The 27,467-nt window shown below is 31.8% G+C and overlaps 1 protein-coding gene across 9 annotated transcripts in view; it reads left to right on the top strand.

Annotated features, from left to right (window-relative positions):
• Positions 1-27,467, top strand: part of LOC131843702 (polypyrimidine tract-binding protein 1) — a 455,306-nt gene that overhangs the window by 253,046 nt on the left and 174,793 nt on the right. For 6 of the 9 annotated variants that reach the window (XM_059192402.1, XM_059192400.1, XM_059192397.1 and 3 more), the window contains exon 1: positions 5,694-6,301. The exons of 1 other annotated variant lie outside the window; for it this stretch is intronic. In XM_059192402.1, the coding sequence (XP_059048385.1) occupies positions 6,299-6,301 (3 nt within the window). In that variant the 5' untranslated portion in view covers positions 5,694-6,298. Of the gene's footprint in view, positions 1-5,693; positions 6,302-23,777; positions 23,832-27,467 lie in introns of those variants that run through there. 2 more of the 9 variants (XM_059192405.1, XM_059192404.1) reach the window with 1 other exon arrangement.

The raw sequence follows: 27,467 nt of genomic DNA, 5'->3' as shown, positions 1-27,467 counted from the left end.
TGTACCAATTAATAATAATAGTAATCTCAGGACAATTCACACAGCTTCATCTAGACCCAAGTTAAGCTAGCTGAAGATTATGTTATGGGTACTAGACAACTGATATAAATACAAAGATTTTTTTCGTAAATACATATATATTATCTATACATAGAAAACACCCAGACCGTTACAAACAATCCTACTCACGAATACAAATGTTTGCAGCGTGCGAGGAATCGAACCCTCGACCACCAAGCAGGAATCAAAGCAGTGTGCTAGCTAAATCGCTAGACTACCGACAACTAGCTGTACCGCGTGGAATTTAACTTCTTATATTTTAGAAAAATAAAGTTAAATTCCACACGGACGAAATCCCGTGTACAGCTAGTCATCAATAAAAAAACACGTAGGTATCTCTAATATATTATACAGTAGCTGTTCCCGCGACTTCGTCCACGTGGTTTTTAACTTTATTTTTCTAAAATAAAAGTAGCCTAAGTTACTAGGTAGTAGCCTTATTACATCAGCTACCTGCCAAAAAAAGTCCCGTCAAAATCGGTCCAGCCATTTCAGAGATTAGCCGGAACAAACAGACAGACGGACAAAAATTGTAAAATATGTTATTTTGGTGTATGTACCGTATTTATATTCATATGCAAGTAGTAAAAAACGGTTATTTCAATATTACAAACAACAGGCTTCAACATTCTCAAGTACCACAAAAAAGATTTTTTTATTAAAAACAAGCTGTTCCCGCGACTTCGTCCGCGTGGAATTAAACTTTATTTTTCTAAAATAAAAGTAACCTAAGTTACTCCTTATAAATCAGCTACCTGCCAAAAAGAAGTACCGTCAAAATCGGTCCAGCCATTTCAGAGATTAGCCGGAACAAACAGACCGACAGACAGACAGATTAAAATTATAAAAATTGTTTTTTTGGTATATCTACCTTATATATATTCATATGCATGTAGTAAAAAACGGTTATTTCAATATTACAAACAGACACTCCAATTTTATTTATATGTATAGATGTATAGATTATTATTTATTTATTTATTTATTCATCCAAAATAATACAAATTGTGTAGGATAACGTAATAGTAACATTACAGTAAAATTTTGTCAACAACATAATAGCAACTTAAATATTAAATCTCGGTATATCTATAGACTAGCTGGCCCCAGCGACTTCGTCCGCGTGAAATTTTATTTTATTTTTCTAAAATAACAGTAGCGTAAGTTACTCCTTATTACATCAGCTACTTGCCAAAAAAAGTCCCGTCAAAATCGGTCCAGCTATTTCAGAGATTAGCCGGAACAAACAGACAGACAGATAAAACTTGTAAAAAATGTTATTTTGGTGTATGTACCGTATTTATATTCATATGCAAGTAGTAAAAACGGTTATTTCAATATTACAAACAGACACTCCAATTTTATTTACATGTATAGATGTATAGATTAAAAAAAAAGTAACAGTCATAAGGCTAGTCGTATGCCTAATATATATAATAATGTAATAAATTCATTTAAACAGAAATTGCGGGAATATTATTTAAATTTGTAACTTTTTTACTGTCCTTCTCCTTTTTTAACATCTTTCTGTTATATCCCTATAGTTCTCTCTATATTTTCTGTTTTTCTTACTTTCAATTTGAGACTGTACTTATAATTTGATTATCGGGTCATTATGTATTTATTTATACATTTATGGGTTATATATTTATGTATGTATATTGTTATTTTTTTATAGAAATGTATATTTTGCTTTGTATTTATATATCTTTTTTTGACATTTCTTATTTATATTAGTACACCGCCAATAATCTTTCGCTGCACCACTCATGGTTGCCTGGTAAATAACGCGGCAAGATATTAAGTCCGCCACATGTACAAATTTTTTTGTGCATTAAAGTTAAATAAATAAAAAAAATACAATACTGTTTAATGAAAATGCGTATTGTCTAGTGCTTTGAGATGTATCAATATAAGGTCAACAAAAAAGTCCGTGATGGTATATGTCTATCTCTCAAGGATAACCAACAATAACCATTTTTTATCTTTTACATTTTACGGGAATTTTTTTTATCGTATGTTTCCCTTAAAATCATGTAAACTATTCTTTTTCTTTTTTTTCTTTTATTCTTTATTGTACACACACACACATAATAGAAAAAATTATACAGAATAAATGTAATGTACAAGGGCGAGCTTATCTCTAAAAAGAGATTTCTTCCAGCAAACCTAGAAAATGTTATAGGATCGTGTATTAAATAGAAAGTCATACATACGTGTACGAAAAGAGGAGATATTAAAATATTGTTTTAATGATATTAACTATAAGTATAAATAGACATACATAAATATATATATATATATATATAGACATACTTAAATGGTACATAATTAAACTATGCTATTATGTCATAATCTAAAGAAATAATAATATTTTATAGTGAAATATCCACTATAAAATAGTAATGTAAGTAGCAATGTAATTCGTTACGCGCGAATCAGCTGTTATAAGGTCAAAGGTCGGTGCACCCCGCGTATTTGATAAATAGTGCTTCTCTGGATGTCTTTAAGAGAAAATGGCAGTATGTACGTGTATATGTACAAGTCCTTAAGTGTTAAGTTTTTCAAATGTACAATAAAGAATAAATATTTTTAAGTACAGTACTTACGTACATTAATATAATACCTACTTTTTACTTGTATCTATTGTCATCAAAATTAAATTATAAGTTCTTAACTTGACCACGACTATGTGACCCTCTCTTGGCGCCAAAACGAGTGAAAAAATGAACAGCATACGACGACGACGCATACCTATAGAGTGGAGCAACTGTTTATTCAGTTTTATTCAACTATTTAGTCCCTCCACCGTTACAATGAATGGAGGCGGATATTACAATGTATGTAGCATTGCGAATATAAAATATCTAGATTAGGTATAATAAATTCATAATTGATAGACCGTTACGGTATCAGAGCCAAAAAGTCTTCTTTCTTTATTTATGTACTGTTAGATGCGACATCGACTTTGTTTTATACTACACTATGTAATGATTGATATACCTATGTAAAATAAATAAAATATCTGAGGTTTGGACAAAAATTCAAAAGGTACTTTATTTTGAAAAAGTATTTTGAAAATACCTATTTTGCATTTAGTATTTGAAATACAAAACTATTTTTGTTTTTAGAGTGACATTTCTATGAATTCACTGTCGATAGCGAGCGGTGCGATGGAAAAAGATAACCGTTTATAAAAATATAATAAATAGCGCTGGACAATTAACACAGACTGATACTGAACTGATATAAATAGATATTTTTATCTTGTAAATACATATATAATATACATATAAAACACCCAGACCGATGAAATCAATCGATGACCGATGAGTACATATGTTTGCACCGTGCGGGAAATCGAACCCGCGACCATCGGATGTAAAGCGGTGTGACCACCGAGGCAGTCGAAATATATAAATAATCTTATGAATTTAATTTATTCTAATTTGTTTGTGTGCGCGGGGTGCGGTGTACGGTGCTCCCCCTGCCTCCACCGTTGCTGGAGCTTGCATGTATGGAGCATTGCGAATATAAAATATCTAGATTAGTAAATTAATAAATTCATAATTGATAGACCGTTACGGTATCTATATATTCGGATTAAAATAAGTATCGCAGTAAGGACCAGTATATAAAGTGATCAACACAATTAATTGATTTTTGAAATATATATACAGAGCCAAAAAGTCTTTGTGTATTAAAAAAATATCTAATTTGTTTGTGTGCGCGGGGTGCGGTGTACGGTGCTCCCCCCTGCAACGGTGGAGTTACTATGTATGGAGCATTGCGAATATAAAATATCTAGATTAGTAAATTAATAAATTCATAATTGATAGACCGTTACGGTATCTATATATATTCGGATGAAAATAAGTATCGCAGTAAGGACGAGTATATAAAGTGATCAACATAATTAATTGATTTTTGAAATATATTCAGAGCCAAAAGTCTTTGTGTATACCAAAAATTTAGCCGTTCGGAGCCAGTCATGCACGAATTATTAGTAAAAAATGTGTCGAGTATATCGTACTATCGACGAATATATATGGCCACATCGCAAAATATAATGCGACGTTGCCATACCGCCTGAGATATACGCGATAGGAGTCAAGTTATTCAATGCAAAAGGTGGAATCGGCAAGTGTTTAGGTTGTGGCGTGATCAACAAAGTGCCCAAAGAGGTGTTTATATATATATATATATATATATATATATATATTGTATTTGTTATTTTTATATTAGTTGTAACAGTACAAAATTGCTGTGGCCTGTATTTTAGAGATATAATTACATTATTTTACAGATGATTGAGTATATTTTTTGTTATGTCCTCTACAGCCTACAGCCCTTAGAAAAACGCTGAAGCTGTATAGCACAGCTTCAGCGTTTTTCTTAAGTCGTTATAATTCGTAGTTCATTGATATATAGAAAACAATAACTTTCCCATATTGTCAACCCAAAATGACAATGATTGGTTTGTTAAAAAAATGTTATGATCAATTATTATTACGTTTATAAAAATGTTTATTCTAAAACTTCTCATTGGGGCGTGTAAATAATTACTTTAATTCAATTACGTACATTACAAACAACTTCATCCAAGTTACTTGGCACTTATCACGTGTCTGCTATTTGCTACCTGCCTATTTAAGGATTACTAAAATAGAGCTTTTCCCTAGGATGGAAGCTTTTACCCAGCTAGGTTTACTTTAATTCATAATACGTAGATCCTGTTTACTCTTTGGCCACTAACGAGTCGAGAGTAATCTGTGTCTCTCGAGTTAGAGGGATCCTCCTAAAAGTAAATAGTGAACGACGTTAAAAGGTGCCTAATCCCCTTTAAGCGTGTACAATGAGCTTACGCCGACTGCTTCAGATGTCTAACGAACAGATCAATGTGATTTCTGTATTTGCCGAGATTCCCCTAAGATAATGCCTCGTTATTTTTTTGATGTCGTCCTTTTTACATTAAGTACATTTATTTGTACTCGGTTGGTAAATGTTAAGAATATTTTGAAACAAAAGATAATCTTTATATTTACATACTTAGTGCGAATTGTGTATTTTTTTGACATCGCTTGTGTTATTCATATATATAACACGTGACTAGAAAACAATTGATATTTTAGCTAATAAGCGAGTAATATTAAATACTATTTAATGTATATTTTGTAATTTTCTTATAAACTACTAAAGAAGTTTGACGACTGCGTCTAAAATTTAGAAAGTACAACATTTATAAACTTTTAAGTAATATGTGATATAGCTATACAATAGTTTATAAGATAGTAAACAATAATGATGTTATTATAAAATATATGCTTAGTTTGTACTTTAAACCTAAATGGAGAAAAATATGATAAGTTTACATGCACAGCATAGAGGTACATAGCCCTAACAGTGGACAGTGGACACTGGCTGACACTAATGCATTTTATTTGATTAAATATAAATATGCATCAATGACCGTCGGTGATGCAGCTTTTCTCTTTGGAAAAGTAACGTAGACGTAAAGCGTACGAGGTGGCGGAGCGGAGCGCGGTTGGAGTTGTCGGAGGCTGAGCGAGCGCGGCGCAAGCGCCCAGGTGAGTCAGGTGGGCCCGCCCCCAGTGCCCTCCGCGCGTCTCGCGCACCTGCCTCGCCGCTCAGTCCATCGCCACACGCCGGCCTGGCGACTTGTGCTCCGTGCACGCCGCCACTTTCTCCACACTCTCGCGAGCCCTGCGCGTCGTTTCTCGCTTCTCCCGATTGCTCAGTTTTCCGCTCCCTCGCGGCAACCCTGCCCTTCCTCGAACCTGATACTCGAGTTTTACAACTTTCCAACACACTTCAAGTACACGAGAACTTGTGCAGTTCCCGCGTTTTGTTCTCTCGGAGCGACCTCATCGGTCTACTCCAGGGTCCGTGCACAGGCCGGAGGCTTGACGGCGACGGTCGAAACTGTCTCGGGAAGTCGGCGGCGCGTGTGGCCGTCGAACGCTCGGAGGTCGGCCGCGGATGCGGTCGTGAGAGACGTGTTCGAGGCCTCGAGGAGGCCGCCGGCACGCTGTTCCCGCCGCAGCTTGGGTGCGTGTCCTACGTGACGCCGTGCGCCTGCTGCCCGCCGCTGTTCCTGCAGCCAGCACCGCATCCACATCCTCTCCCGTTGCCGCTGCCTCTTCCATTGCCTCTTGCTCTCCCGCTCCAAGCCCTAGACCCTCAAGTGGCTAAACACCAACGTTTGCTGCTCTCTAACATGGTAAGTTTATATTTATAATATTTTTCAGTACTTATGTTCTACGGCCACCACTCTACAATAAGTTTCCACGTACGGAGCCCGACACTGGTAAAGTTGTAAACAAGCGATCTGATAATAACTCTCTCGGGCCTCAGACTAATGTATGGCGATACTATCTTTCCCTACACACTGGAAGCGCAGATCACATACTATCACAAATCACAACTTTGTGTAAGTTTATTAAATAAACACATATTATTGTTATGTAACATTGTCCAATAAAGAGCTGTCTACAGATAAGCGGACTAAAGTCAGTTGAATAACTTTGATCGTAGCTATAGAGAAGTTAGACGATGTTCGTACGCATAACTTAAGCATATTAACGTCTCCGCCGTGAATTTAACTTTGACTGTATTGATCTCGTGAGAATAAGTGAATTAATTGATATAGTGTTAATTAAATGAGAAATTTAGCATAATATTGTCATCGGAACTTTATATTTTTCATACTTCACGTAAACTTAATTTTGCAACTGTACAATCTAAATCATCCATCTACACACACGAACTAACTACCAAATAGTTCCAGTAGTTTGATAATTTATTGCATTTGTAGTTACATTGTATATCCACTCTTGTCATGTTTTGTGTTAGGAGCCACAAAAAGTTATTTACAGATCATATAAACCAACAAGGTTTACAGCCGAAGGTGGAATTATTTAAACCGATTCTTCGGTTCCCAGCCGATCAGATTTCGTTGTTCTAAACCCGAAACAATGTTTAACTCGCGCCGTCGAACTTCGTCAATGTAAACTTTTAATACAATTTCAAATGCAATCCCAAAAGAAGTTACGGAAGGCGGAAATCGAACAGAACAGCAGTCGACACTCGATAACTAAATCAAGTTTTGTTTGCATTTCGACCGAGATTCTTATCTCGTTTTCGAGGTATACAGACCATGGCCGCTCCCCAGCTAAGAAAGTAAACGTTGATGACAGAAGTTTGACTTAAATGGAAGTCGTATCAAACTTTTCTCATTAAGACCACCCGTCAAAGGTGTGTTTATGTTATTTTAATATCTAGTCACAAATCTGATTCCTCCTCGCAGACCGATGGACCTCGCTGCTTAATATTAATCGTCCACTGAATCCCTTTAATTTGGTATCTTAATAGTCGGCAGTTTTCATCGACACAAATGCTTATGATAAATGCCTTTAAAGTTAAATTTTATTAGTGATTAATCAATGTCAATCGTGATAATAACGAATCGCAAGAGTTTTGTTATGTTTTATTGGTGCTTTGAATGTTGGAAATACTGTAAAATTTTCAATGCTAATACGCAATGCAACATATGTATGAGATATGTTCTTTCCCCACATAAGTGAAATATAGTTTTTAATAATCCGATGCTCTTGAGTGATGTATTAGTAGTTACTTGTGATGATGATGTTACAAGTATTAATTGAAATCATCATTTTGACTTATAATTAATAGATGTTGCATAAACTTTTTCTATAAGTTACAAATTAATTTTATAACATACATTTAATTTAATTTATTGATAAATTTTACCATTATATTTACATAAAATACATGTTTACATGATCGAAATAGTTGTGAAGTGTCTGCAACGCAAGAAAAGAAAATATTAGTGTAATTGACGGCAACTTTATCATAAAATAAATTTCGATGGTTTTCTATCATACCAACGAATTTAATTATCATTTTAATTAATGCAATCTACAAAGATGTATAAAGGTAATTTAATTCCGATATTAAAATTTATGAACGATTGCATATTCCGATACAAAATAATCGTTAGACTCAAAATTACGTATGTACACCTGGCGCCTAGCTATTAAAAACGCGTAACTAAATGCTCCATAATGCCTTTCCTATAAATTTTATGTTTTAAATCATGTAACAATCTTATCGCATAAATTAGGATTATGAACTGCCATAAATTTGTGTACGTATTACGTTAGCTACTAGAAGGAAATTCCATGGCTTCGCCCCTTTATTGCGGATATTTAAAACATCTCAATGGTTATCTAGGTACTTTGCAAAATGTTAACTTCCTTTTTCTAATAGTTTTTGCCGTGGCCTATATTGCGAGATTTAGTTTTGTGTTCTTATCAGAGATGATAAATAGAACGGGTCTTATAATACATAAATAAAAATAATTTTAAATGAAAAACTATTATTTAACTGTATACTGTAAGTTTGATATGATTTCTTAAATAATTCGCCACTTTTAAACATTTTTATAGCGATTACATTTCATTTTTTTTTAATTTTACTTGTAATCTTAGCCTTGTTTATTCGTCCCTTACCAGAGCATCTGGTTATCACTGCAGATGACATAGATTAGTTTACTTTCCTTTTAATATAGAATAAAAATTATAAGCACATCTTTCATAAACTCCATCCAATTTTTATTCGCTCATCCTCTCCCTTTATGGTCATCCACATTCCATTAAACAAATAAACTCGAAATCATAAATACCTAATACCCATAGAATATATTGTGGTAAACATACATTATCGTAATGCTTTACAACTAAGGAGACGTCAGGAATCAGCAGCTAGTTAATTACAAACGTTTGAATTTACATCACGTGCAAAATATTCATAGACGCGACTAAATAACGGAATGCAAATGTTTCCGAAGAACCGCCATTGTTGTTTAAATATTTTCATGGAACTCTGTCTAGATAACGGCGTACTCGTTACTTGTCATTCGGGTTTCATGATTAAAATGTATGACATTTTATTTTTTCATTAGTAAAACAAATCCTGAACAACTTCATGTTAGACCAAGTTACCAATCGATGTTACTTCAAATTACTACAACAGGGGCTTTCTCAAAAAGACTGTTCAAAGTTAGTGCGAGATCGAAAATATATTGCCCTGGTCATATTATATATTTAAAGGTGATACATTATATCATACATTTATAGGTTCTATAACATCTAATGGACTCTTATTCTATTTATATTCGAACATGTATGAAAAATATTAAGACTTTAGGGAGATGATAATAATATAAACAGGTATTTTAGCGGAGCTGAGTGATTTTAATAAATAGGTTTAGGAACATCAAGAAAGCAGTTTAGTTAGACAATTATTTCTCATGTTTTCTTCTAACTATTGTTCAATCTTAACCACAACTCTTAATAAACCACTTCACTCGGTTTCACGCATATACTATATATACATAAACAGGGTATGTGTATATGTGGGTCATATGTTTTGTACACGCAAATCTGCCGGAAGACAATTTACAAATAATAGTAAAAACTATACCTGTATACTTATCAAAATCCATTCCGTACTTTAGAAGAAAGCAGCGGAGAAACAGTCAAACAGCAAGTTTACTTTGTAACTACGGTATGTAGATTATTTGATGAAGGTGTGGAAAACTACGTAATAAACTACCTTAACTCAATTAGTGTTACAATAGATTACCCGTTTCAAACGACATACGACAGCCTAACTAATTATAGTATTTACAACCGTTTAAAAATTCACTTCCGTTAACGAAACAAAATGTACAGATGTTTTAGGTTAAGTTACTACACGAGCTTATGTTTATTTTTAAACTTAAATTTTAAATAAAGAATTCGAATTATTATTAAAAATCCTGTCATTTAAAAGTACAGCAAAATGATTAAGAAAGAGAAACATGAATTTAATTAAATATTGTTATATCGCCATTCTTTAAGGTAAAACGTGTACCTACTAATATAGAATATGATGAATATTAATTATTCTTTATTTTAAAGAAATGAAAATTAGAAACCAAGCATTGAAATTGACTATTTTTAATCTTAAAATAATTCTGTGCTTATAAATAAATCGGAATATATTTGTTATGGCTTTCTCAACAATAATAATGTATATCTATGGTAGACATAATTACCTATACATAGACGATATAAAATATCCATTATTTCTTTCCATTAATATAGATACGATTTACGCGCAATGAAACGGGCTATCTGTTTGCATGTAGTAAAATTTTTATTACGCAGGTTATTATTCTGTGTAATTATATTTTGAATGAACGTGCGTTTATAAAATGAGATAACAGTGCATTATTAAGTGAATGCATATATTTTTAACTACTTCTATTCAGTAGTTTCACCCGCATAGAAGGTTATCCCTATACCTTTACAAACAAATAAACAATGTCTACCGACGGGACTTTAGATGGCGGCTGACTTTTAAGTTGACCTACTTTTTTTTTTATTATCTGCTGCCTATTTACTAAATACAATATTTTCTTAATCAACTTATATTTTATGATAATGATACATAGCGATTTTAAAATAATTATAAAATGAATATTTTGTACCTATCCACACCCTTTTAGTTCTTATGAATTATCAATGAACGAATGATTTTATTTACATATATATCGCCCATTCTGATAGTTCACTACACTGATTGACATAATTATAGCAGGGAATAACCACAATGTCAACTTTCGAGTGTTTGAACTCGAGTACCATTACATTACACAGATAATATGGTTATTCAATTTAGTGTGGACATTAGGTACGATGAGTTTTGTGTTCAAATACTAATATTAATCCTGGACAACCTCATAGCCATCCAGTTCCAAGGTAAGAGCTTGTGTTACGGGTACTAAACAACAGATATACTTAAAAATATTTTTTTTGTAAACTCATACATATTATAATATACACAGAAAATACCCAAACCAATGCAAACAATCATACTCATGAAAACATATGTTGGCATTGTGCGAGGATTTGAACTTACATTGAAAGTAGGGCGATGTGCTGAACCGCTGGACCACAGAGACTGTCATGAGAATAACAAGAATGTACGATAATCACTGTTTGAAGTAATAATTATGTACTGCTAAGCATGTGCCTCCTTCCTAGACTCAGTATAGTGTTTGTGAGCAAACGGAAAAGTTTCGGTACCGTTTATGCTAATATTGTCGCTAGTTTTAATAAGAATAAACAAATTCTCTGCTTTTAATAAAATTAGATTTTTGCGTGTAATACTTTTGTGTTACATGATGTCTTGGTCAATTCTGAACCTTTTTTGATGTCTTTTTTTATGAAAAGTCATTCATATATATTTTTTTTCAAAACAGTAGTAAAATATTGGTGGAATAATATTTTCAATAATCATATGCAGCTACTGACTACTCAAAATGCATATAAAATAATGTACAATAATCTCATTGACGGTCTTAGTATAATAACATATAGACATTACTATAATACTTCATAATATTATTAAGATATAATTCTACTCTCTCGTATGACGCCAATTTTCCATTTAATTTTGCTCGAAAGTCGCTTTAACTAGGAGCGACCGCGCGAAACGTTATTCGCTACAAGTATGCATTTAATTGCATCCACACTCGATCATCTAATGAGTTCGTTCTCGTTGGATGATAAATAAACATATTTTGTCACGTGAAACGTATTCGAGTTTCACTCGTAACGATTTGCTATCGACATAGGATTTTCTCTTGTATTTCATAATGAATCGTCGCTTCGCATGTAACACGTAATGATGCGGCCACATTATTTGATGTGAAATTAATTAACGATTTTAAAACGTGAATAATATTATATACGAATTAATTGTTACGCGTTTTAATATGGAACAATATTGTATAATTATATTAAAGGACCTACTTCGAAGTAATGATTGTACATCATTAATTTAAAGTCCCAACATAAATATTTAAGCGTGGTAGGTAGTTTCATAAAATTAATAGATAAGCACACAATGTGGCATCAGGCATATTAAAAATATTCTTAAGAAATAAATTTACGTATAGTAGCAAAATCGTGACGAGGCGAAAACTGTATGTTTGTCTGTTTGTGCTGTAAGTTCTGACCAAAAATTTCTTGAGCAACTAGGAGGATATTTTAACAAAATATGGATCAACATAAAGCTGACGAAAATACCACTCGAAGGGATGAAATAATAAATTTTATGATTAATGTTAATGCCACCACTGTGGTAATAGATTTTTTGATAATGAATACTTATTCTTATAGATCATTTAATTATTTTATCGTTTATTAATATTAATAGATATCGAAACTAAAATCAATACGCGTACTATGTCGCGGGCAGAACTAGTATGTATATATATTTAACTGACAAAGGTAATTTTAATAAAACTTCAATCGTTATGTCTTATAAGTTATTATTAATTTACTTAATTGAATATTTTTCTTCTTTAGTAGCGTATAAAATGAAATACCTACTTAAATATTCTTTAGTAAGTATATATTTCTGTAGTAATATAAATTAAATAGGTATTTCCACAAACAGCGTTAAGGGCGGGCGAAGGTGGGCGGATTTGTTTTTATATTGCGGCGCTTGCGTAACTCCAGTCAGTAAATCCTACTAATTTGTCCTACAATGCTTTATTTTCACTTTGTCACGGCGCTAACGTGACATGTATACGAGCAATGAATTGTAAACTATGCTCGAATACCGCTTTTGTTACGAAGATACACCGTACTCCGTCTAGTGACGGAGTGAGAAAACAATTATGGCACCATTCCTTATCCTTATCATTCTCAGGATGTCCTAAGAACTTACTAAGAAAATGAATCACACAAGAAGTCAAAATTAAAATATATTAAAGACAATAAAACTAACCCGTAAAATGTATAAACAATATTTTTTTTAGATTTTTCTTCAATATCTGGACTGTACATTTTCTCACAGCCGCAACATAGGGCCGATGTTACTGTTATAATGTCCATTCTACACCGCCTTGCAGGTGTTCAGTGTACTGTGCCCTAACAGTAAATATTAATATTATAAAAGTTCTTTTGAAATTACCACTGGTCATTTTATGGGCTTATAAAAAACGTACCTAGTAGAGTTGAGGGGCCCCGGTGCGTCACCGTAAGTGCTGAGAAAATTTGTTTTACCACGAGAATTTGTAAAAAGAGACAAGCGATTTTGTTCTAACATATCTAAAAAGCCTTAATAGCAGTTATATTATTATTAATGTTATATCCTCAATTTAAAATAAATGTAAATCGTTCTGGGTACTAATATTTCTCATTATCAGTATATTATTGATATAAGTACTATATGTTTATTCGCATTGACTTCTAATTCACGTTATAATTTTCTCTACATACTCTCAATTATTATCAACTAATTTAATGGCAGATATGTCAGTTACTTGAAAGTACCGTCTCTATCACCAAGTTGCTACTGACAGGACTAGAAATGCAGTAATAAGTAATAAAGTTATGGTTACGAAGGTTATAAGGGTTACACGGCAATCGTAACTTTCAATATGCTTATGACTATACTCTCTATAATACAGAGCAAGCAAGCAATTGTACAGATTTTAGATTCATATTATTTGTATTGAAATGAATGTGTATTATGAACTAAAAATAATGTACACAGGAAAATGAGACAAAATGAATCTATTCATAATTAATTATTTTTTTACCTCTGACTTCGTCCGCATGGCTAGAATGTATAGAAGAAAAGCAGAATAACAAAATCTTTGAGAGAGAGAAATTGAGGTAACTTTAGTTACTTATTACTTTATCCTAGGTTGTAGTAAAGCTTTTAATATATTTTTTAATTTCATTAATTAACTAACATGTCTACGATTATTGCGATCCTTGATTTTCACGCCAAATATTAAAGTAACAGGTTTAAAGCGAATCAATCAAATCAAATATTAGTACTACCTAAGTACAATTAATTATTTCCATTTAAAATTTTGCAATAAATTAATCATTATGTTCGCGCTTGCATCGTAGTGTAGGTGAGTCGCTTCCCGCTTACTTCCTGCGCCATACCATAAATAATATAAGGTCATCGTGCCGACTTACGAACCGGAACGTCCATAGATTCAAGTGTCGATGCTAAAAAACTAGTCTCTACACTATTTGTTGAATATCTTTTGTTATTAATATATGATTTGTGTTACGTTTTCTGCTTAACTTTTTTGCTGATTTATACAAATTGTGTTGCTAATTTGTTCATAAGTTTAATAATGAAACAATTAGTCGGTTTTATAAGAGCAACCTTCTTTATTTCGTGGAAGTTCGTTTTTATTTTGAATCTATCGCGATTGAGTTGTTAACATAAAAATTTTCTGGTTCTTGACATTTGGATACACATACTTTTTCAAATAAAACTGTCTAGCGATACCATAACCTCTCTTACAAAAGAGTATATACTATGATCGACTCACCGTGGTCCAAATAGTATGAGGTCGAAAAGCCCATAGAACTGTTATGCAATTTTATCAGTATGTACGTTTAATGTGCCGTAACAAAATTTTAATTTAAAACGACCATGCAATAGCGTGCTTCTGAATCCGCTATATCTATATATCTACATATCTTATAAGTTTAATCCAACGAAAGTCGAAATAAAAATCCAAATAACAAAATGTACGTATTTATATAAAGAAACTTGTTCTGGCTGAATCAGTCATCTATTGGCGCATTGTGGTCTTCTTACACTGGCATTTAAAAAAGAGGAAGAGAAGGTTACTGGTGCAGAAGGTATTATGTACATAATAAGTTGTTACAAGTGAAGCCTCAGTAAACTACTTGATATATTTCTATACCTAGTACTAGTTTCTATTCTAGTTCCTGTGATATTTTAGTTTCATATGGAACAAAATATTTATTTATCATTCATAATATCACCGTATCAATAAAAATCTGTTTTTATATTATATGTATAGTAGTAGGAGTAGAAACAATATTCTTGAATTGAAGTAATCAAAGTAGATGTTATGTTATAATTTTATGTGTATTTATTAATATTAAAGACATATATTCTAGTTTATAGGAAGTTTCTAGGAAGGGAAGGTTCATAAACTAATTATACGAGCCAGACAAAAAAAGCTAGGTTCTTTATATATATATATATATTGTTTATGTATTACATAGAAACATGTAGTATATAGAAAGATTTGTATTTCATACATAATGTCAATTTTTATCTATTTTTTCTGTGCTTATTAAATGATATTTCTTCTAGAACACCACCGTTTTTCAATAATAAGTTTCAATTTCTTTCATTCTTTATTTTATCGCCACAGTTGAGTATATACAAATTATTTATAATTTAAATAACTATTTAGCGCACCTCGTAACAAAACTGCGAAACTGACTAAAAAGTCAAATGTCACTTCCTTATGGTAGCCACACAATTGCTATATTGAGAACATTTCGAAAAGCAGAGAAGAATTAAAGGGAAAATTGCCATTGCCTTGGGTGCCACTCGCATCAATACAAAAAAGTCCTCTTTTCATATCATTCTATTTTGTGTGTGTCAATTGAATGTTATTTCTAACAAATTATTAAAGACAATGACTGTGAAATAACTAATTCTAGTGTAATAAACATGACGGACTATTTGTTTAAACATAAACTTTATAACTATTATATTAATTAAAAGACCAAGCGCAATCCCAATATTAAAAAAAAAAGTAGTATTTCATACTTAAATTTATATATACGCATACTATTATATAATTTATATTATGTTAACTTATGTGGTACCAGATAAGTAAGACAATTAGATGGCAAAGTACTTAACCAGACACTTCTTAATATTATGAAAACTAATTTAGAAATAACTAATGTATATAGTTAATAAAAATATAATTATATTAGTTATATATATTACTCTGTCTAACGCTGAACGTGGTTTCACATTATTTTTATTGAAATTACGGCTTATGGAGGATAATACATTAGTGCACCTTAGAGTTCTATGGTTTCTTCATTAGATGTAGCTATTCCTGCAGGTGGTCATTCCAATTGTAAAAAAAATTTACCATGTCACGTTCACTCCCTGTTGTGTTTTTAGCTAGAAGTAGGAATTTTCTGTATTAATACTCGTATCAACATACGTGCTTGATAACAGTAACTCAGTTTACTTAAAATGCTAGAGTAAAAGTTTTTTCGAACTCGGCAGACCTAACCCTTCTACGGTCTGCAACTTTTACGACGGAGAGAATTATGTAAGATAAAATCAGTGAAGATTCAGAAGTATAGTCTTGACTGACATTTAATTATATATACTCTGTGTCTCTCATTTACAAGACATGTGTTTGTACATACATCTATTTGTTATTTTGTTTAGGTTTATCTAATAAAAACATAGGTAAAATATGTCAACGTTCACATCATTAGAAATCAAGTTTATTGTAATTATATTGGGACTAGCCATAGAATATTCATATCCAACCTTTAAATATAAAATGGAGATGAAATTTATATATAAAAATTATTGGCTCTTAGGATATTATTACATGTCTGAATCAAATGCCTTATAGTATAATTATACTCTTTGTCTATACTCCTGTATCCTAAGAACTAATCATTTTGTATATAAGTTTCTGACAATTATTATCAAAAGTAAGTTTCTCAATGTCTTACACTGTTTCTGAATAATTAATTAAGGTAACTTTTCCCTTCTAACCTGTTTAATGATTAAAATATGTATTGTATATAAAATATCATATGGTTAATGGTGTTTTTAAACAAAAGACTAATATAAAAAAAACAATAATATTAATATTAAGACTCTCAGTCTTCTTCAATATACCGAAATACGTACTTAATTTCTAAATTAGTTAATGTTAATTAAATGTAAAATACTATAATATGTTCTAAATTTGAATGAACATTGACTTCTATTCGATGTGTAATAATAATGATAACCAAATAATGATTCAATAAACTTCATATAATTTATATATTAAATGTACTCGTAAAATACAAAATGTCAATGAAGTAAGAAACTTGTAAGTAAAATTATGTATTCATAAGCTGAAAGCTAAAGTTTGAAACCATAACCACGATAGTACAATACGGACGTCACAGTAACGAATTTTTCTCACTAATTACTCGGTGTCGGGCGATTGCCGAGGAAATATTCTAGCGCCGGACAAAGGACCCCAGGACGTTCATTAATAGGATCTTTCTAACTGCAATTTCGCTGAATAAAACCAGCTCTACAGAATTATTAATATCGGCCAGTATTTAACCCGCTGCCTTAATAGTTATAATTTGTTTTTGTTTGTAAACTCGACCCTCTGAAGGTATATTACGACGATTTGAATGTATATCTAGGAGTTATAACTCTTCTTGTTTCTTTGTGTATCTAATTTTAATATTTATTTGATTCATTACTTATTATTTAATCCAATCAAAGAAATCAATTTTTTGAGAAACTATTAATAACCAATTTCTTGTTCTATCAATATATACATATATAATTTGCCCTTTATTGTTACATGTGTTATGATATGAAAATATTCGTAGTACAGTTTTGTTTGCACTAAGATATTCAAATATGTACTTGATTCTTGTATTGATATTACATATACCATATGTTTTTGAAATTGTGTCGCCGAGGGTGTACTAAATATAATAAGTATATATTACATGCATATGTCATTGAAATGCTTGTGGTCATGACGTAATGCAAGGTCCTTGCTGATTACCAGCCCTATGATGTTATATCTATTAAGTATCACAGCAACATTGACTTGAATCAGGCATTCATTGACGGAAAAAAGCCAGACATACTTTTGACCTCTATAATTTTATTATAGTAAGTATAGATAATACGTTTGGAAGGAGTAGTAATTAAAACATTACATAAGTACTTATCCAAGAAATATCTCATTTAGTATAATAGTTACCTAATTAATATTAAGCACTTCATAAAGGTGAAGTAATATTGCCAGATAAAAATTCCATTTCATTTGACGATTCTCAACATTACTGTATCATTGTAGCCGTATCTTTATGATAAAAATACGTCACTATGAAGAAAAGAGTACATAAAAACTGCTTCTTGCTCCTTTGTGATGCAGGTAATGAAAAAATATGGGATAGGTCAACGTCAGGAGGTTTTGCTATAAGCTTATTAACTTAACCTTTCTTTTGCGTTAGTCTTTTTTATAAAAAAATCTTTTATGGGTTTGCTATGCTCTCTTTGTGTATTATATTAAAATAATGATATTGAGAATTTTACAACCCTCTTTTAAAAATGGCGAGGGTTTTTTAAACGTAAAAATGATGAAACAACAACAGGAAACCTTAATAACGGCAGCTCTGTTACAGGTTGTTATGAATAGGTTATGATACGAAAATATTTATTTCGAATCGTGTTATCATGTTCACATTTTGTTTTTTGACATTTAAGATACTGGTAAAATGCAATTAATAGGTTGTTATCTAACATTGCTCACACTTGTAAACAATTAAAGAGCATTTTAAAGTATTTATTATCTGTACTGACTTATTATCAATAAATATCCTGTATTATAGAACGGTCAGTAAGTTTAAATATTTAAAAAATAATAATATATACATTGCATTTGTCAACTTATGTCTTCAAATCGCTTGAGGTAGTTACCAATTCTATGAAATCACAGTGTTCCAAAAATATATGAATATTTAAATTGTTACCTTAACGACAATATTGTTTTTCGGGGCAATAAAAAACGTCATATTAAGATTGATGACGCAATTTAATATTAAGACCTAATTGCTAATACTGAAATTCACGTATATAATTTAGTGTGTATACAACACTTGTCTCGACGAACCTGGTACAAACAGTATATAATTCACAGGACTTGGATCCCTCTGAAATTTAAAATGCATCATCTAAGTTCCTTTTCTTAATATACCATTTTAATTTAAAATAGGAGCAGAACATGAAAGTTTCTCGCGAGAATTAGGCCGTGAATGGTAAACGTACAAATATTAGTAATCTCCTATTTCTTGATCCCTTACGTTAATTAATTAGTAATAAGTAGTATATTAAAATTTTAAATTATACTGGACATTATAATATATAGGATGTGACTTGATGGGTATGGTAATCCACATTTCAAAACAAAATAGTGTTAAGTAAGAAGGAGAACGTATAATTACTAAAATATGAAACCATCATTTTAAATACATCGCGTTTGCTACTTAGTACCTATGGAGAGTTGAAATACTATTTCCATATTTTAATTATGGGCCTATTAGGTTTTATGAATACCATCACTGGGCTTCGGGTTTGGAGACTCGTTACCTCACACCTACTCACCTTTCTTCACATCCATTTCATTTATTCCCAACCAACCTTTCTACCATGTTTACGTTTTCACTTAAAAAAGTAACTAAAGACACGATGACATGACAAATGTTAAGGTACCCCTGAACCTTTTATACGGTCGAATCAAACTGGAAGTCCATTCAATGAATTCTGAGACGGTTTTTTGCACTTAGTGTATTCGTACTAATTTCTTGGAAAAAGTAAGATCTTTTAAGAGGAATTGGGCGTATCTAAATTATGTTTTCACTTACTTAAATTGAGAATAAATTGAATGTTATTGTTCGTTGCTTGTAACCTATGATATGAGTATTTGTCTAATATGTGATATACACTTATATTGAAAACGAGTCTGCCGTTTACGCAATATAATTTTTATTTTTATATTTAAACAGATACATATTTTTAAACTTACCGTTTATATATAGTACGTCGAATTCAGTGATAAATAAGTTTAAACCAAGTTCTGTAAATTCGTATAATAAATGTATTAATACCATAAGTATTGTGTGTCGCGATCTTTCTTTAGAATCTATTGATGCTGGTTGAACAAAATACTAACATCTACCGACTTTGTCATAACTGTAACTTCACGAGTTGATATCAATAAACCTAGTAAAAACGTCTAGTGAGATAAATACTTTATTTGCAAGTTACTTAGTTAGGTTACACAACCATTAATTTAAAAAATGTGGTAATTTTTTAAAGTTTTGTAACTTAATCAGTATAATTAATATAATAGCTGTGATTGCTGTATTATCTAATTCTCCATACAATCTTACCAACAGAAACACAAAAGGCTTACTGAGATTTAAAATTTCAATAAACTATAAATCGTAAGTAGTAGACTAGAATATATGGATTTTATACAATATTTTTACTTTCATTTTCTGGTATGAAGCCATGATACTGTTGTTGTTAACCTTCTGCGTTCTGCAACCGGCCATAATTCAAGAAACAATGGCGGCCAATGTCCAGAAATAGCCGCGGAAAACAAACAAACGCCTTTACGGACACCGCACTCTGATACCAGCGCACTTGAAAAAATTACAGGCTGCTTTAAAACTATTACACTTATAATATTGTATGTATCGGTATGAGTACATTATTAACCATGTATTGATGATCGTCATTTTAACCGAGTCTGTACTAATTGAGTACATTGGAAAGACACTGACGGAAAAGACGAGAATAAAATCGAGTTACTTGACCCATAACTGCATATTTATTAGGAATAAACCACAATAACACCCACCAAAGAACTGCGTGGAGGTATCCAGGTGAACAATTACCCCCAAAATTTATCATTCACTTGCTTTTGAGAAATTACTAATTAAAAATCCAGTGACCTGGCAATTACAACAATATCCCAGAATTACAAGTCGTTAAAAGGGTGCATATTCAATTAAAGTTGGGCAAGCACATGTCCCAAATATGTCTGACTATTTCAAAATTACTGCTCTAAACAGAGTAGGTGGCGTATAATTATTATATTATGTTGATAGTAACTTCAAACTTAATACCGGTGATCTTCCCAAAATTTAATTAACGTTATTTCACTCTGGCTTCTATTTATATAAATCTGGTATTATCGTAATCTGCGATATTTTAAGCATTATTTTGAAAATGTGTTGAAAAATAAATGTTATTAATTATGTTTTATGTAATAAAATGTATAATAATCGAAACATAAACGTACGCAATATTTAATGTATTGCTCCTGATTTTGATCACAAAAGTCTTTGCAGGTCATTAAATAATAACTAATAGCAAAATATGTATACATACGTAATACTGTCTATATTACAGTTTCTGCAAAGAATTAAATGCTGGGACACAGGTAGTTCCGCGCGCTAAATTCTAAAGTTGATTCTATGTTTCAACTTCATAGCCAACTATATTGCGAATCAATAATACTCTCGGTGAAAGTAAACAGATGGCCCATTAGATATAATAATAATAAAAAACAAACTATTCATACGAATGCAGCAGAAAAATCTTTGGCATTCATCGTTTAGTTGCGATGGTAAAACGGGGCCTGTCCTAATGTAGGGAAATTGCCGTCACAGCCTTTCAGCGTCCGGCCACGGCTATCATTTCCAAGATAAGCGCTTAAAAGCCTCATAGAAAATGCTTTCAGCATGCGAATTATTACGGGAGTGTTTTTCATACTTTTTACTCGTCTGTCCATCGATATTAGAGTTGTCTCATATGTTTTGCCTTCTGAATGCTGCTTACTTACCTTACTTAATCTAATTATTTTAGAATTACGAATAAGTTGGGCTCGTAATAATATTAGAAGGTGTAACATTAAATATTAGGCATGGTACCTACTAAAATGACAAACGTTCATGTAAAAAATTTGCGGCACCAATCTTATATAACACTTTTAAACGAGCTAAATTACGAAATGTATCTTTTTATATTTTTCTATATGTATCATGTTATATCTATTTACGACCTTACCTAAATTCTATCGTAAGTCCAGTGTCAGACTTCAACTCATATAAAATGTAGGGATTATAAAACGGACATGGTATGTGGATGTTCTGAATGTTTATTGTAACACCGTGTCGGCTAGAAATAAAAATAGACACCTATATTCACTCTTTAAACAATTCTCAACACCAAGAAGAAATACTTGGTATGTGTAATGATTAATACGGGATGTAAAAAATCTTATAAACCATAACATTACGTCATTGAACCAGTAAGAAAGTCGGAAAATTTTAAAGATACAGCATCATGTTAGCACAACCTAATAATCTTAATGCATTAGATTACAAAGGGCTTACTTGGTCGGAGGGAGAGTGATGGGCGGGGAGGTTTCCCTTTATTTTGTTTCATAATCTTATATTTTTATGATTGTTTTAAAAGGGACGAAGGTCGGCAGAAATTCAGAGGTTGCCGTGTTTATCAGTTTACGGGATGCATATACGAGCAGTGGTATTCTTTGTTTGACTCTTCTAGGCGTAAGATGGTGCGGCAGGGGTAGAGTGGCGAGGCGCGGGATGGGAGGTACGTACTTGCAATGCAATGCCGCTGCACTTGCCCTGGTCAGGAAGCGCGGCGGAATGCAGTCAGTCGCGTTTGTACCACCGCTTCGAGGTGGGAAGTAAGGGGGGATATGAGAGTTCATTGCACGCGGCGCCGGCGCAACTCTGCCTCCCATTCAGTATATCCCTGTGATGCTGTATATATTTCCTATTTGTAATGTTAGATGTTTGCTCAATTCATTCGTGTTAGTTACACTTATAATCTGCATATCCTAATAATTTCTTAGTATTGTAGTCATAAACTTTTGTCATTTTACCAATGTTTCAATTGTTTTTTACATTCAGCTATTGGAGGCGTAATAGGCAAAGGTTGTGGTAGTAATAATATTAATTCGTATCCATGGTCACAATTTTGTATTTTTACCATATTTATATAGCTGACTAGAATTGTTTAAAAAAAGAGTTATATTATATAGACAGCTGATTGACAACTTTCAGATAATACATTAATTTGGTTTATCGTTGACTATATATAAATATATGTACAAAAAAACATATCACATTTATTAATTACGTAGCAATCTTATCTGACCTTATTGAAAATATAATGCTATTTAGTTGCTAAGAATTATGTGACTGTTATAGTGAAATTGTGAATTTTGCGATTATTTGATAGTTGCAGTTACAAATTGATCGTACAGCTTTAGTTCCATCTTACAGTGACTATTTTTCTATGTTAAGTAATATTTCTTAGATAAGATGTAAGTATAAAATTTCATCAATCCATCATACGAGATTCATTTCAAAATGAAGGCAAATAGAACAAGCGAATTGTAGGGAATACGTCATCCACTCCCGCATATATCTATTCGTGCACGCAATGATACAGAACCGACATCACTTTGAGCCCTCCTGAGAGCCGCAATTTCACTCTATGCGCGCGTTCCGAACACGGAACGGTTCGGAATGCAGTTGTTATATGCGTTATATGCACACCACTCGAAAGGATTACCCACTAGTTGGTGGCGATTAACTGGCGCGCTCGTGGTTCCCCGGTGCGGCTATCGGTTTGTTTCCGAACGTACTAACATTTGAATTTGGAATGTTGTTTCGGTTTTCGAATAACTTTAATTAAATTTGCTTTTGGAGCGCTTCAATGGGTGTTATCTGATTCATTGCTAATTTGGAAAACGTTTTAAAGATATTTTCAATTTGAAACGATAGTGTTTCATTCAGTTATTAATTTAATTAATTCTTGCCATCTTATAAATGAAAAAGGTATCATTTAAGCCGCTATTAATATTGACTTTGATTTTTATTTACCTTTAATCAAATATATCAAAATTATAATTAATATATTTTATTTTATTTTTCCAGGTACGTGGGTGTTGTTAGAGAAAGTTCACGTAGATTTCATTCATTTACAACTGCGTAAGTAGCAGATTTATTTTATTTTGCTTATTGTTTTTATGATTTTCTTTTGTTGTTAACTCGTAAATAACAGCATTCTATAAGTAGAATGGAGTTCAAAGTTGCGCCCCGTAATGACTGTCTTAAGTAGATCTCGCAAGATAGGAAGTGCAACTTCTGCGAAGCGTCAAAAAACTTGGTGAAAACTGCTATTTTTCAACGTCGCGTATTTAGAACTAACGATTTCTTCGCAATGGTCAAGCTAGTTAAGGTGTTACGACTCATTAAGATTATTTTACTATAGACAATGTTACAAGAATAAATGTTGTGGTTTTTATGATTTTACGATTATATCGTACTAGCTACTCGTCCCGGCTTCGCCCTAGAGTACATGTATATATATATATATGTATATAAACTTTCCTCCAGAATCACTCTATCTATTAAAAAAAACCGCTTCAAAATCTGTTGTGTTGTTTTAAAGATTTAAGCATATATGGGGACAGACAGCGGCAGCGACTTTGCTTTATACTATGTAATGTAATGATTATGATGTATCGAATTATGTTGATTAATATATAATTTATATCAATAATTTCAGTTGCTTTTATTTATTATAAACTACTAGATTGTGTAACAAAGTCTTGACGTTCTAACATTTGACCTGAAACGTACGAAAGTTAGCAGATGCAGTTCCATTTGAATAGTTGTGTCTCGAATCGGCGTGATTATACGCTATGAATGGGGTTGAACAAACAGAAAGGCTTTTAGAAAGCCTTCTTGGTCCCAGATAAATACGAGTACATAGCTTATGCTGGTATCTGTACATCTTCACATTAACGTAAGAACTGTATGACGAGCACACAGTTCTTACTACACTATTTACGCATGTTACAGTGCAATACCTATTAATAGATTGTTAATTACGTTAGATGGTGTTAACTTAATTGACCAAAATAAATAAATATGTGGCCATAGGTATTTATCGTAAATGCCATATTATCCCCATCTTAAATGATTATGTTTAAAATATAATTTTTATTGAGACTAGTTTAGTGATAAAGTAACATATAAACTCAATTTCGCATGTAATGTTATTTATAAGCAGTTATTATTGAAAAACATTTTTTCACATAGGTAGTGATTTCAAGTCAGTTATACTGCGTAAAGAATGTCCGTGTCCGAATAGTAACAAGGTTGCTTTTTAGTGACAATAGGAAAAATATTTAAATAATAATTGCTTCCCCAAATCACCTCATTTGATACAACAATCCATTTTTACCTAATGGCTATAATTTTCTAGATATGGAATCGTAATTTGTAATTAATTTGGCTGACGATAAATGGGTTCAGTATATGATTGTGTAGGAAATATTATATGTTGAAGTATTGATTATGTATTTTAAAAACTAATGATTTTTGATGAAAGAAAAATATTATTTTAAAATGATCACTCTACATCTACTGTAGAATACTCACACTTCAATAGATATTTATAACTTTTGATGTAAAATACTATGAAACTATGATACTAAAATTGCTGAATAATTATTTGTAAATATTTTAGAATATTAAAAAAAATAATTACATATAAATATATAAACAAACGTATGCTTCTATTGACTGCTTTGTGGGCCTATCTATTTTCTAGTGATAATTATTAGAATAGCATACTTGTAAAATTTTCATTGATTTAGAAATATATAATAGATTAAATTGTAAATAAAGTGCTCTGTCTGTACTGAAATAAGTAAGAATAATATTTCGCTGAAGGTAAAGTGATAGCGTTTATAAGGGACTGAATACTACTGAATATCATCTTGTTCTTCAGTCGCCGAGTCGTGTCCAAATGATACGCAACAAACTTGTACGAACTTTGTCCGGTTCGTGAGCACCAATGAGACGTTCAACCGTTGTGATGTTAATACTTGAGCCCTTCTAAAGATTGTTGGCAATTTTTTAATATAAGAAATATTTATTTATATAGTTTAAAGAAACTATTGTTTATTTAACAACGGCCCCGGTGATCTAGCAGTTTAAAGCACCGCTTTACTTCTCGCGTTGCGATGGTCGCGGGTTCAATTCCTCCGGACGGTACAAACATTTCATTAGTATGATTGTTTGTATCGATATTTTTATGTTATGTAGTACCCCTAACACAAGCTTTATTTAGCTTAACTTGGGATTAGATGGCGCTGTATGATCAGCTTGTTCTGACATTATTATTATTTAATATTGTTTTGACAGAAATGCTCCAGGTCGCTCTCTTCTTATAATCAAAGTTGGTCAAGGAATGGTACATAACACAATGCCTTTTGCATAAAATAAAATAAAAAATGCATCTTTTTCTTCAGTCTCTGACCAAGTTATTAGCAACAAACTTGTAACAAGCTTAGATCTCCTTGCCCGGTTCGTAGGCACCAATGCGACGATTGTCGCAGTCGATGTTCTTCGACGTTTGTGATGTCAAGTACTTAATATTTACATTTTAATATTTAATATGAAATTACTTTTTTATGTAATTAAGTTTGTAACCGCTCACCTTGTATTAATTTTCGAGATATGTCCTCGGGGATAATAACGAAAAAGTCGTCCAATATCTTTTCCAGACAATATTAAAACTTTCGACTTTTTATTAAAAATAATTTAATGTTTTGGACGACTTTCAACGTTACTCTTATTATAGCATAAATTCTAATTTCATCTGTATTATATGCTTATAAGGGAGAATTAGTTTTCTAGATAGATAAAGATGATGATGATTTTTGTTGTGCTAACCATGAACTTTTCTATATCATTAAATAAAAATAGTGGTAATGTGTACCATTTGCTATGTTCAAAGTGCTATGTAATGTTTTATTTATAAAGTAAAATAACTTATTTCGTTCTGTCAAGTCTATATTTTAAATATGTAAAAACATAATAATTCCAAATTAAGGTTTCAATTAAAAAGAACTGGAGCTGTTTTAAGTGAAACAGACAGTTTTCGATTTCATTACAATTATAATATCTCTATGTAAAGATTATTTATAAGCAAGTATTTTTATGGTATTCAAACTTGTGAGCTCATTGCATCATTATTAAAGTATCGTAGTCCGCTGTACGACGTCCCCAGGTGTGGATTCTAACGGGGCAAGTTTCTCAAATGTGCGGCTTAAATAATGACAGTGTTACGGAGCTTGGGCTCTGTCACATTAATAGTAACTATATACGTAGCAATATATAAAATAAATTATGATTAATATCAATGACTAATGAATATATAAAAACGAAGCATTTAAAATTTTTCGGTATTAACGAAGATTATTAATTAGCATAGGACAGTTCAATATTGGTCATAGTGAATTGTCCTATGCTAATGTGTGTAAATTAAACATGTACATTAAATGTGTATGTGCCCTGTTAATCTTCCTAAAATAAATAAAATAGGAATGTAAGAAGATAGTACCACATCGGTATAAAAAATACTCTCAACAAAATATGAAGGCTCTAGCATCTGTCTATACATGCTAAATACAAACGTATAGCAAATAATATTTGTACTTCTAAAAATAAAAATTGAGACATTCAAAACGTATTCGAGATGGACACAAGCTGGTACAAAAAAGTTTAAATCTTTTTCTTGAGCAATAACGAATAGCAGGAGGCTATCCTGTA

This window comes from Achroia grisella, unplaced genomic scaffold, assembly GCF_030625045.1.
Source record: "Achroia grisella isolate CSIRO2021 unplaced genomic scaffold, CSIRO_AGI_Agris_v1 utg327, whole genome shotgun sequence".
Taxonomy (NCBI): domain Eukaryota; kingdom Metazoa; phylum Arthropoda; class Insecta; order Lepidoptera; family Pyralidae; genus Achroia; species Achroia grisella.
The sequence above is the reverse complement of the archived record's forward strand: the minus strand, read 5'-3'. Positions and strand labels throughout refer to the sequence as shown.